Source organism: Clarias gariepinus, chromosome 17 (assembly GCF_024256425.1).
Source record: "Clarias gariepinus isolate MV-2021 ecotype Netherlands chromosome 17, CGAR_prim_01v2, whole genome shotgun sequence".
NCBI classification, from domain to species: domain Eukaryota; kingdom Metazoa; phylum Chordata; class Actinopteri; order Siluriformes; family Clariidae; genus Clarias; species Clarias gariepinus.
Genome location: NC_071116.1, coordinates 29,389,626 through 29,403,052, shown reverse-complemented (window position 1 = coordinate 29,403,052; position 13,427 = coordinate 29,389,626). Strand labels below are relative to the sequence as shown.

At 36.2% G+C, this 13,427-nt stretch overlaps 1 protein-coding gene across 1 annotated transcript in view; it reads right to left on the bottom strand.

Annotated features, from left to right (window-relative positions):
• si:ch211-243g18.2 (uncharacterized protein LOC559906 homolog) overlaps positions 1–11,138 on the bottom strand; it is a 35,818-nt gene extending 24,680 nt beyond the window's left edge. Inside the window, exon 1 of the mRNA XM_053515827.1 lies at positions 11,096–11,138. Coding sequence (XP_053371802.1) covers positions 11,096–11,138 — 43 coding nt within the window. The remainder of the gene's footprint in view (positions 1–11,095) is intronic.
• Between the last annotated feature and the right edge of the window lie 2,289 nt (positions 11,139–13,427).

Below are 13,427 nucleotides of genomic sequence, written 5' to 3'. Positions count from 1 at the left end.
ATCATTTCTATAGTAACAGGTGATTCACAAGGACGTATACAGTGGAGACGTAACATCACCCAAGAGTAATAATACACAGAGTAAAAAATGATGATGTTTTCAATTGATGTTTTCTGTGACCTGTTATGGAAGGTCAGTGATTTGTAACGTCAGAGGTAAAGCTGTAACTTTTCCGTCTTCAGGACAAAGGGGTTTTTCTGTAGTGTTTCTGTAGTATAAATTTAGAAATATAGATTTATATTGTGTTATAAACATATATAGTCATAAAATTATATAGAGTTACAGAGATACATTATATGGATTTGTAAAGTTTTATAAAGGTAGAGTTATAAAATACATGGAGTTGTAAATATAGTAATCTGGACGAAGGGGTTTTTCTGGTTTCTTGGAAATGACAGACAAAAAACAAACAAGCACAAAACCAAAATAAGCATAACAATAATGATTTCAAAAAATATATATATTATTAAATATATGTAATCTAAACTGGTATGAATAATGCAACTGTAAAAAGTAACTTTGAAGCTTCATAGAAACTTTGCATGACATAAACTCGTCTCACTATATTATTGTAGCATGATTGCAAAATAAAGAAATTAAATGTTTGACCAAAAACATTTGGTATAACAGAGAGCTTTAATTAACGAGATAAAAAAATCTACAATTATTAATAGAGATAAATAATGCAGCTAATTAAGTAAGAAATATGTGAGTTCTCTAAAATGAAATGAGACATGAAGAATACTTTGTAGAAAACACAACCTCTGTGTGTGTGTGTGTGTGTGTGTGTGTGTGTTCCTTCCAGGATGAGGTTAATCGCCTGCCAGAATTCAGTGGCAGTCTCAAAAAGAGCCACTTCATGTCCAACAATGGCTCATTTGCCCGATGTGAAAACATCATTACAAGCATGAAGAAAAGACTTTAAAAAAAATTAGAACAAGTCTGCAGTCAGAATTGTTGCCAGAATACAAGATGATGATGGGTGGCAAATATATTATGGGCGGGAATTTTTTTTAAAAAAAAGCAACAATTTTTTTTCGCCATTTGGGTGGAAAATAATATCCGTGTGGGGAATTGAGATAGCGATATAAATAGAGAATCCAGTGCATCTTCCAGAACACAGCATTCCTGTGGCGAAGGTTCCTGTAAACACTTCTCAGAAACAAAGCAGGAGGGATAGAGAGGAACAAGGAATGATGCAGAAACACACACACACACACACACACACACACACACACATAATCATCTTCTCACTTTTATAAATTCTTAAACCTGAAGTTGTCTCTGTTGTAAATAAGGAATAAAAAAACTCCATTACACTGAAAACATGAGGAGTTGATCAGCAACTCTTATAGAATTATAGAGTGAAGTACAGTTATAGAGTAGGATAAATTTAGAAATATAGATTTATATAGTGTTATAAAGATATATAGTCATAAAGTTATATAGAGTTATAGAGCTAAAATTATATAGTTACAGAGATACATTATATGGATTTGTAAAGTTTTATAAAGTTAGAGTTTTTATATAGAATTAAATAGAGTTCTAGTTATATATTTATAGTGTTATAATGTTATATAGAGTCATAGTTATATAGATTTATATAGAGTTGATCTAAATTATATGAATCTAAAGTGATGGAGTTATGGTATAGAGTTATATTGAATTATATAATTATATAATATTTGTACTGTTTTAGCGCAAAACAGTGTTACAGATTTAGGGTTATAAGTTAGAATTTAAGAAAAAGGTTATAAGTTATATAGTTTTACATTTTTGTATACAGTATATATACACTATATACAGCAAATTCTCCAGTTTCTCCAGAGTTAACACCCAGCGGTGTTTATATAGTCCAGTTCGACTCAAATAAACTCTGAAAGTGTTAAATCAACACTGGGGATTTTACTATGTAGAGTTAAATAGAGTAATAAAGTTATATACTGTTCAAGTTTCAAGTTTATTTATCATGTGCGCAAAAATGTCTGTGACAGCTCTACACTGAAATTCATGTTGTGAGGCTCCTGGACTCTACAGCTGTACACTATAAATATATACTGTACATTCAACAATATAAGGGGGAAGAAATCATTTAGAAACACAGATTATTTAAAAACAACAATATCCATAATTAGATAAATAGTTCATAAAAGTTTGTACGAGTGTAAGTGATATGTGTGCACAGTGATAAATAAGTAAAGTACAGATCCAAGCTTTGAACACCAGAATGTAGTGAAATAAAAAAGTGTCTGTGTGCGGATGAAGTATCCCGGCAGTCGGCTGTATACGTTGGCAGGTGAAAGGGACGAGGCAGCCGACCAGAGTGGCATTTAAATTTTAAATGATAAAATGTAAGTATAATTACTGGGACTGGACTTAGTCCTTAGTTGCACTGAAATGTAAATTGAGTTCTGAGATTCTCCTTAGTGTGTAGACGTATTGCACCTGCACAAAAGTGACAGCAGCATGTGAGGGGAGTGTGTGTGTGTGTGTGTGAGTGTCCTTATCATGACCAGTGTGTGGGAGGTAGTGGAGGCCTGGGTGAATGAGTGCAAGAAGAAGTAATGGGTAATGACTGGATTACAGTTTGTTCAGGATCCCGATGGCCTGCAGGTAGAGAGCGTTCTTCAGCTGGCCGGTTCTGGCTGCAGTGCTGTGGTACCGTCTGGCTGATGGCAGGCTGGTAAACAGTCCATGTGCTGGGATTGCGGTGAGCGGTAATTTTGAGAGCCTTCCTCAGACGTGGTGTATGAAAGATGTGCTGTAAGTCCGGGAGCTTGGTGCCAATAATGTGTTCAGCTCTTCTCACAACTCTCTGCAGGGTCCTGCGGTCGCGGATGGAGCAGCTGCCAGACGAGACATTCGTGCACTCAGTCAGGATGCTTTCAATACGCCATCGGGTGGAGTTAGTCAAGATGTCTTTTTTTCTTTGGTGGCAGACCAACTTCATGAGTCTTTTTAGGAAGTAGGTGGTGGTGGGTACAATTATATAAAGCAGATCTAAAGGATATCGTTAAATAAAGTTCTTTAATTGTATAAAGTTATAGAGTTACATAGTTAAATGTAGATAAGTAAAGTTTTAACGTGATGCAGTGTAATAAGGTTATACTGAGTTATAGTTACATAGAGTTATACAGTTAAATATAAAGATTTTATGATAGTGTTATGAGGTTATATACAGTTGTAGAGTCATGTTGAGTAATCTAAAGTTATAGATTTATACCAAGTTATATAGAATTTCATAGAGTTAGAGTTAGTGTATAGAGTTATATTTATATAGAGTAATAGACTCTGCAGTTGGTTGATTTATACATTGTGACAAAACGGAGGTGGAGTTATAGAGTTTTGCAAAATTACACACAATTCCAATCATATAAGGTTCAAAGCCACCAGTCACAGGTTAACACTGCTAACCACTAAGCCACCGTGCGGCCAGAATGAGAAACACTACAAAGGAAAGCAGTACACAGATTCAAAAAGGTAGCGAAATAAATATTTCTTCATTACTGCAATACTAGTGTTCAGCTAAACTGAGAAAAATAAATTGCAAAATTCACTGAAACAGTTCACTCTGCGTCCCGCCTCCAATCCCGATCAGGCCAGAGGACCTCATCCACATCGGCTGTGATGTTCTCCCTGGCCATCAGCTCCTGGCATGATGGGTCCATGCCTGGCATTCATCTGCATGGATGGCATCATATGAATCCTTCATTGCCTGGAGAAGTGCCACGTGTTCATGGGGTCTGTGTTCGTACACTTTGCATCACCCCGCATGCTGAAAAAGAATTCTTCTCTGCCGGATTTAGAAGTGTGGAACATGGTGGAAGGTACAGTACAGCGCTGCAAAACGTGGGTTGCTAGTGAACCAGTCGTGGATCAGAGCAGCCTGTTGGAAACGTACATCTCCCCAAATGACATCGTATGTGGGCTGCTTTGGTTCCTCTTCCTGTGGGAGAATGAGGATATTTTTGAGTTTGTCATGGAATGTCAGCAAACTGGGCGTGTTATAGGGATTGAGTTGTGCGTGATGATGTATGACGGCTATGCTGACCAACAGCAGCACACATGGGGACATTTCCTTCATGCTTTAAGTCACAGCGTACTGTAATTACTGTAGAGAGGACTGTAACCCTTCTCGAGTGGTTCCGTACCTATCCTCTTGTCTAAAGGTCTGAATAACTGAGGCTTCTGTGAAGCGGCTCAAATTCGGCTGCACTCGCTGCCCAGCTTCACGCATGGTTATGCCATGATTGATTACATGGTCCACCAAAGCTGTGCGTATTTCATTGGAAATATTGGCTCACCTTTGCCTTTTACTTCTGTGGCCTGCTCTTAGTCTCACTCGTACTCTTCCTCTGTGTTCTTGCTGCTCCATCTTTTTGCCTAACAAGAAGTCTTTATATATAAGTCACTTAAGGCAAATGATGATTTGAGTGAGAAACAACAATAGAACGTTGCTAAGTGTTTAGTACTTTAGATTGTTGGACTTGTTGATACAAAAGAATGAAGTTTTCAGGAGTTTTTATTTGTGTTTATATAAAACGGGGGAAACTATAATATATACAGTAACATACAATACTAGCGACACATAGTAAACTATGGAGTTTGTAGAAACAGTTAAAATGTTAAATCTAAAAATAATCTGCTGATCTTTAATGTAATCAGTGATATTATTATTATTATTATTATTATTATTATTATTTGAGGTTGAAGCCCACGTACATGTCTGTGTGTCTCTCTGTACAGCAGAACTCTCTGTCTAACTTATTAATACAAAGAAATCCCATTCTGTAAGGTTGAGTATCTTACGCCTTGTTTACACTAAGTTGTCCTTCTTTGGTGCTCAGACAAATACACTCCCTGTTCGGTAATCGGAGAGTGAATCACAGATGAGAAATGGAAAAAGTAGATAAAAGGATAAAGATGAAGTTTTGTCTTAAAACCACTCCAGCGTGTTAAAATTCACTTATACCACTTCAGCGCTGTTATTTCAGCCAAAGTGAAAATATGAACTAATCCCAGTCAAAATATTCACTTTATCTTTTCTAATTAATATCTATTGGTGCAGGTGTTTGTTTACATTGAGACAGTAGCGCATTAGTAGATCATTATAAAGTAGATTATTAAATCCAACACGTAAATGTTCATAACATCACTTTTATTTAAAATTTAGATTTCATTTATGATGCAGATTAAACTTTAGGCAGAGATCTAAGGTCTGCAAAAGATACATCGAATTCTGTCCAGACAGTTTAATGTGATACTGTGACAAAATTTGTCTGGACAGACATACAGACATACAGACAGACATACAGACAGAAATTTTTTCGAGACTGGTTTCTGTAAAAATACAGTAAAGATGTATCAGTAAAAGAGCAAGAAAAAAACAACAACTATTATTTATATAGATATGACATGCCTGCTATAAGTATTGGCTCCTTTATACTAACAGAAAATTCACTTTTCCTTCATCTAATGTTTAAATAAATTCTTACACTTTATGCAAGACTCATTGACCTATGACTGCTCTCAGGATTTCACACAAAAATAATGTAGTAAAAATGTATTTTTTTACATTATAAAAATATAATAATATTGCCTTCTGCAGTCAAATCATTCAAAAATACTGTTACATAAAAGGAAAGCACAGATTTGTGGCTGATCAAGTGCGATTTCTTCACACAGAAAATACAGTCTGCCAAAAAACATACTGATATCGAATATTATATTAGAATAAAGAAGGAAATAAAAACACAAGCTCTCTGCTGAATGGAGGCGAGAGAGTGACTGAGTGACAGAAAGAGAAACGCAAATCCTAATCTAATGATAAGTGTGTGAGAGAACAGTAATTATAATCATATTCTTTTAAATCCAGAGCTGTTACGAGGACACTTTACACCGCCGAGCCCTGATTACACAAACGTCACAGACTCGGGTTATTCTCTTCCTTTTTTGCTTTTGTTACTGAATTTTCATTGTTACTCATATTCCTGCACATGGCCTTGTGTGTTCAGTTGTGTTGTGTTTGTGTGTGAGTGTGTGTGTGATAGAGAGAGAGAGAGAGAGAGAGAGAGAGAGAGCTTAGATTCATAAAGCAAGCAGAATAATGTAATCATGGGATGAATGGCTACGCTTAATTGCTTGATTTGATGTGTCTTTAGCTGAGCTCTTTAAGGCGATGACTAAATGAGTGGTTCACAGTGTGTGTGTGTGTGTGTGTGTGAGCGAGAGAGAGAGAGAGAAAGAGAGAGAAAAAACAAGAGATAAGAAGGATGAGAAAAATCTCTTGTTTGTGTAGACAGCAAGTGTGTGTGTGTGTGTGTGTGGTTGTGTGGTTGTGCGTGAGCTCCATTATGCACGTCTTGTTTTGAAGAAGGAGTTTACTCAAAAACTAGAGGCATTGTTTATTTCTGCACTTTTGCAAAACCTTGTGCAAGAAGCAGAATTTTTAGTCGTCTGCATTCAGCACAGGGTGTGTATTTAGAGAACAGCCTCCTAATTTAAAATAATAATAATAATAATAATAATAATAATATTGCCATATTGTTGTTTTTTTTGGTTGGTTTGTTTAAAAGTCGTACATCAATCGCAGCAATAGTTTTTAGACTGTAGTACGCACTATATTAAACTCACTTTAAAAATAAATACAAATTGAAGGAATATCCATAATTACAATAATTACACCGAAAGCCTGTTTAAATTACAGTATTATGTTACAATTACTATTATATTACAATTAGGGAAAAAACTTCATTGAAATCAAACAATAGGGAAATACAGTATTTCTGAAATCTGAGGTTGTGATTTAATAAACCTGCAGCTAATAGTTTAATAATAACAAAAGTTTTTTAATGCAAATGTGAATCATTATCTGAATAAACTAATTAATTTACAGTATTTTAAATGAATATATCCAGTATGTTTACAGTATGATACGCAGTAAAACGCTTAAAAGGAAAGATAAAATAAGAATAAGAAGATTTTGTTGCAATGAGAGAAAAATGAAAAAAAAAAAATACACTGAGACATTGAAAATTATATTTAAAATCTAATTTACAGGGTTGCAAAGTTACAATAAAATTAAATAATATATAAAATTTATATTGTATAATGGATTAAATTATACATATCATACTACATTCAATCCAGAACCCAGTGTTTTAAGGTATAATTAGGAGAACAAAACTGAAAATTATTCAATATTCTGAATTATTCGGATTATGTACAATATTCAAATAATGTAAAATTTATAGAACCTTCAGTGCTCATGTTTAGGACCTTTATTTTAAATTCTTTAAAAAAATCAAATAATAAATAATAATAAAATAAAAAATAATAAGTGAGAGTGAACATCATATTATATTTGGTGTCATACAGAATACTGCATTTCTCTGCAAAGTTTCTGTAGATTTCTGAATGTTCATTATTCATTATGATGGTGATTGTTTTAATTCCAAGCCATGACACCACCGCCACCATGCTTCATCCATCAGCTTGTTTGTTCTGGATCATCAGCTCCACACTTTGGCCTTTTTATTACTTTGGTAGAGAATCAACTTGGTTCCTGTACTCTACTAAATCAACTTTGTGTTGATTTATTTCTAATAACAAATTAAGTCTTTACAGTTGAAACTCAGACATCAAACCAAGATAAGATATTCAGGGGTATAAATTGCTGATGCCATGTTCTAGGTTAAACATGCACATATCGGGAAATGAAAACTGAAAATCTGATCTAAAGCACCATGCTTTTTTTCAATTTTAATCTCAAATGTCTTCAGTGTAAAGCAAAAACAACAGACTGGCCTTGCTGTTCCAGGACTGTATGTAACACACTTGTGAGTTAAAAAAGATAGAATCTAGAACTCTTCACATTTTTAGTTCTCGCTCTCTCTCTAGGGGAACATTTAAAGGTTGTGTTCTTTTTATCACAGTTTTAAAGGAGGACTGTTTTAAGGAAAATCGCACCCATAAATGTCTAAATGAAACCCTTGAAGAGCTTTTTTATCCCCCTGAGAATGTGTTACTACAGTGAAATAAATACAGTTATAGTTATATACATACAGATGATATATACAAATGTTAACTCATACCAACGTTATATATCATTATTATAATAATAGACACAGATGTTATGTATTGTGAATGCAAGCCTATATACCGATGGTATATACAGATGCTATGCACCAATTTTACCCTGCATACAGATGTTATATACACACACAGATGTTAGCCTACACACAGATGTTATATACAAAAGTTATGTACTATGGATGTAAGACAATACACTGATGATACGTACAGACGCTATGTACTCGTGTTACCCTGCGTACTGCGGATGTTAGCCGATATGTAGATATTATATGCAGATGTTGTTTTCAGATGTGTTTTTTGTGCGTCTATTCTTTAGAAGAGATGTAAAAATAAATACACATCCTCGAGTCTGACATTTCTGCACCCCGGGGAGGAACACCTTCGACTTCCCACAAAGACTTTTTAAAAAAGTCTCCTCAGCATACGCACCGGAGTTGCTGATCGATATGCAAATCAGCGTGATGAATATGCATGAGCGGGCGCCGGTAATTGCACGTCAGCGCTGCGGCGCAGTAATTTCGGCGGCTCGGGGATCCTGCAATCAGCGCTCTATTCATTAACACCGGAGCCATTTCATCACGCGGCCACTCGAGTCTGCCAATCACCCCACACCCTGCACACACACACATACACACAAGTCGCCGCGTGCAGAAAACGGCGTGGAAATAGTTTCAATTAGCAGCACGAGCCAGGGGCGCGTGGCGTGGTGTTAACGACGCTAAACACCGTATTTACGGAGCCTTTGAAGCCATGAATGGCCCGTTAACACACTGCAGGGAAAAAAAAGTCAAAACTTAACAAAACTGCATCATTTCACGCGCTCGTGTGACCTTTTTGCCCCGCACGAGGTTGTTGGCCCCGGTTGCCTGGCAGTAGCGTGAGATCGCGATCGTTAGATGCTTGTTTCGGTGAAGAGCAACAATTACCTCGAAACACAAAAGGAATAATGTGGACAAAAATTAAACGTCCAATTGAGAAAGGCGCGCGCGAGGCTCTTGTACCGGCTTTGTCCCGGGGAGTCTGGAGATTGGGCACGCGCCACTGAAACACTTCTCTTTTGTTTTATAAAAGCTTCACATAGTTATAAGAACGGGTTTCTCTTCCGACTGCAATTTAAAATAACACTTACATTAGTCATATAAGCGTTAACGTCAGAAACGTGTAGCTGAGAACACTAAACTTTATTCAGCTCTCTCTCTCTCTCTGGGGCCCTTTTAGAAAAATCACATCCTCCACATCGGAATTATTTTTATACCTGTAGTGCAAGCTGTTTCCAGTTATTAAATTATTCTCACATGATGTCACAGGAGTACTCGTGCCATTTGAAGTCATACTGTATATGGCACTAAAGGACCCTTTAAATACACATACAGTATAATAAGGACTGTACAGTAGGTCCACGTGGGGGAACTCGATTAGTAATGGTTCCTCTGTAGTTCCCACTAAAAAGAATGGAAAAAGGAAAAAAAAGAGCTAATGTAGGATCACTGATGTTTTTTTGTTTTGTTTTTATGGCATTAAAGATCTATTATTTCTTAATAAAAAGTCCTAATAATAATAAAATAATAAAAAAATAATAAAAAAGTAGACTTTATATATATATATATATATATATATATATATATATATATATATATATATATATATGAGGGGCGTTCAAGTCAAACCGGGACGTTTGAATATCTGAAATAACAGAACACAGTTTTGAGAGTAAAAACTCTCTATATAATCTTCTGCTACACTAATGCACTTATCCCAGTATTTTACTAGTGCTTGGACCTCATCAATAAAGATGCCATGAAGATACCATTAAGAAAGTTTTCTCAGTACGCCGTGATCAGCCTGCTTTTTGTCTGAAACGCCGGCCTCCCAGGAACTCCTTTAATGACTTTTCCAAACATGTGAAAATGGCTTGGAGCGAGGTCAGGACGTGGTCGAGTTTATGTGATGTTCAGATGATCCACTCGCTAAATGTTCACAGGAACAACAACCCCCGGGATTGTCTTTCACATATGTACGGCCTTCTTTAAAATGTTTGCACCGTTCAAATGTTTTACTGCGACTAAGAGTCTCATCACCGTACTGCGCATAAATTTCATCAAAAGTTCTGGTTTGACTTGAACGCTATTGGATAATAGACGATTTTAGGGAAAAATTGTAAAATCTAAGTGTAATGTCCTTATTTTAAAATGTCTCTTTTAAGGTCTAACCATTTTAGGACGTTTAGAACACTGATTGTGTAAGTTGTGTTTAATCTGCTTATGTGATATTTGTTTAAGTAGCATTTTTTAAATAAAAAGGATTACCCAATTTTTTGCTAAATAAATTTTTTTTTTATAATTGCCAGATTTCTATGGAACAGGATTAGTAAAAACCTTTGATTAATTTCCCCTAGCAGTATGAACCCTGAGTGTGTAATTTTAGACAGTCAGTGTGTAAGCCTGTACGCTCTGCAGTTCCGGTTTCTTACACTAGGGGTGATGTTGCAGTTGTTAGGTTTTTGGAGGTTTGGGTGGAACACATGGCTTAGGACCAGAACCAATCCATCTCCACATGGCTCTCAGTGAAACCTCTCATCCTGTCTCCGCCCGCTCGCCGTCTGCCGCATTCTTCACTGTTTATGTTTGTTTCCATACAGAATCCACAAGTACAGCTGTCCGTTTTCCAGCCAATCATCAAACTCCATAAATGTATCTCCATGATGTCATCAGTAATGGCTTTCGATTTTTACTTACACCCAAAGATGTTTGGTTTTTGCAGCATGTTTAGCTTTGGAAACCTACGCACAAGCTGCAAACCCCAGTGCAGAGCGCTACCGTACCGCTCTCAGACACAACTGCTTCAGCCGTACTCACCGTCTCTTCGTCTCTTCTGCACGATGGTGAGCAAAATGGATTAAAATGCAAGTCCAGTTACTTTAGCTTTAAACTGGTTCACCATCCTAGGGATGTTTCATGACTGCAAACGATTGAACCTGGAACTCTGCTTGGGGTTCTGCTACCTGTGCTGGTGTACGGGGATGCTCGCTTGAGATGCTCGACCATAGTGCCTCAGGTTCTCTTATAATAAATTCAGAACTGATTAGTTTCATTGTGCTCCGGACAGGAATAGTGTTGTATCTTCTTTTAGAATGCACTTTGAGGTATTTCCCGCCTCTTATTTTCCCTATGTAATCACTTTGAACATATTTTCCTATTTCAAGCACATTTCTATGTAACAGGAATTGAGCATCATATGTTAGATAATGTTTGTTTGAAATGGAACAGACCATAAAACATAATAATTTCATTACTTTAAACGATTTGATTAAATTGAAAGTTTCAAACTTTTATCTTTTACTTGTACTGTACATGGTTTAAACCTAAAACTTCAAAACTTTTATTTACATAACATGTTTTTGCTGTATCTTGTATTTATTCCATGTTTTATCCAAAAACTGCTCTTAAGGATCATAATTAAGAGGAAGTCATTACATTTTCACAAGTTTTTGACCGACACCGGTCTGAGACATTCAAACATGCTTCCTCAGAAACCTATCACGCTCCCATGTCTTCTCTAACTGATGCTTATCTAAGGAAAAGAGGTTCTTCTGTGAGTTCCTCTGCCGAGAATGGATTTCAGCTTCCTAAAGAACATCTAACTGGTACTTTTTTTTTTAAATAGTGAAATCATCAAAGGTTTCAGCTTTACAGGCTGTGTTGAAGGGCAAATCAGAGATGATGGATTTGTAGCTTCCTATACATGTTATTGCCCTCGGAATGTTTTTGAGATGAGGAATCTTTAAGGGTTTTCCCAGACAGACAAGAAAAAAAGAACACATTATAGTTCTAGAGCTGACCTTTTTTCTTTACAGATAGGAGCCCGGATCCATTTCTTGTCTAAGGGAGACCACATGGAACACATTTTGGAAAACGTCACATGACATTTTCCCTGACAATATTAGGGTTAAAAGCCCTATGAGACTTATATGGCACTCGATATATGTGTTCTTAATTTGTTTTACATCAGTTTGTTCATGAAATTCAGTCAGAACAGATTAAATACAAAATATGAGATGGTATGAGTCAATGATAAAGTGTAATAAAGACATTCCCAGAAGATTTAAAGGCTTTGTGTCCCTGCAGGTTCTCATGAGAGTGTAAAGTAGCTGTACACATTTGGACTAAGTGTCTAATTTTTTTGGAACCCTCAGTTTGTTTCTCTGGGGAAGCCCTAAACGTGTCCTGTCTAGATCCCTACAAAGGAACGTTCTTAATAAAAATGTCAAGAAGCTACAAACCATTAAATATGCAAGAAAACATCAAAGAGTTCTTTCATCTAAGAATTTTATCTTTCGAAAAAGGATATATTTGGAACTTTTCAAAAAGCAAAAAAAATATATATATATATTGTTAAAAGTGTTAATTGGATGATTATATTTTGTACAGAACCATGAACAATACTCATGAGATAGACACCAAATATCTCCCCAAGGTACTAGATTTAACAATCAACAGGCTACAATGTGAGAAAAATGGGTTCCTTGGTTCTTTTTGAATGTCTCTAGATTCCTAAGGAGGTTATAATAAAAAAAAGAAAAAAAAATCTGCTTTGTTGTGGGGTTAAATATAGAGCCTTCCCGAAGGAACAAACCAGGAAATAACTTTTTTTCTTCATGCACTATATAGATTATAGTCTTATAAAAAGATTCCTCATGGGTTGTTTGAAATATTTCGGATTCCTAAAGCGATCGTACTCGGAACCTTTTCTAAATGGTAAACTCTGTTTTAGATTCTACATGGAATATTGAAGGGTCACCCGTAGAGACAAGCCGAGGCATCCCATAACATTCCAGATCAAGAAAAATTCTAGCTATGTGTAGGATACAGTCTGGGAAAAGATTTCCTTCATGGACTTTGAATGGCAACAAAGAGGTTTAGGGTTTTGAACGTCAATTAGAGGTCGTGCTGGTGTAGTGAATATCAGCACGGCTGTGGTGTGATTGTGGGCACGAGGATGCAGCCCGAGTACTTACAGAGAAGATATCACAGCCATGCTAATATTCAGCACAACAGCATGACCGTGAACAGCGTGATATCACTTTTATACAACAGATCCTCAAACACCATTTGTTATCAGCAAATTAGGATGATCGGTTAAAAGTTTCTTAACTTTCGGGTTCTGGGGTCGAATTCCAAATAGCGCTAAATGTACAGGTAGTGCGCTATGTAGGGGGTTCAATCCCTTGTTCCACACACCAAGTAGTGCCCTTGATCAGGGGTTAGAGAGGGATTTGAGTGAGTACTACAGAGACGGCGTGTTGTTTAAGACGCCATAACGTTATCAGATGTGTG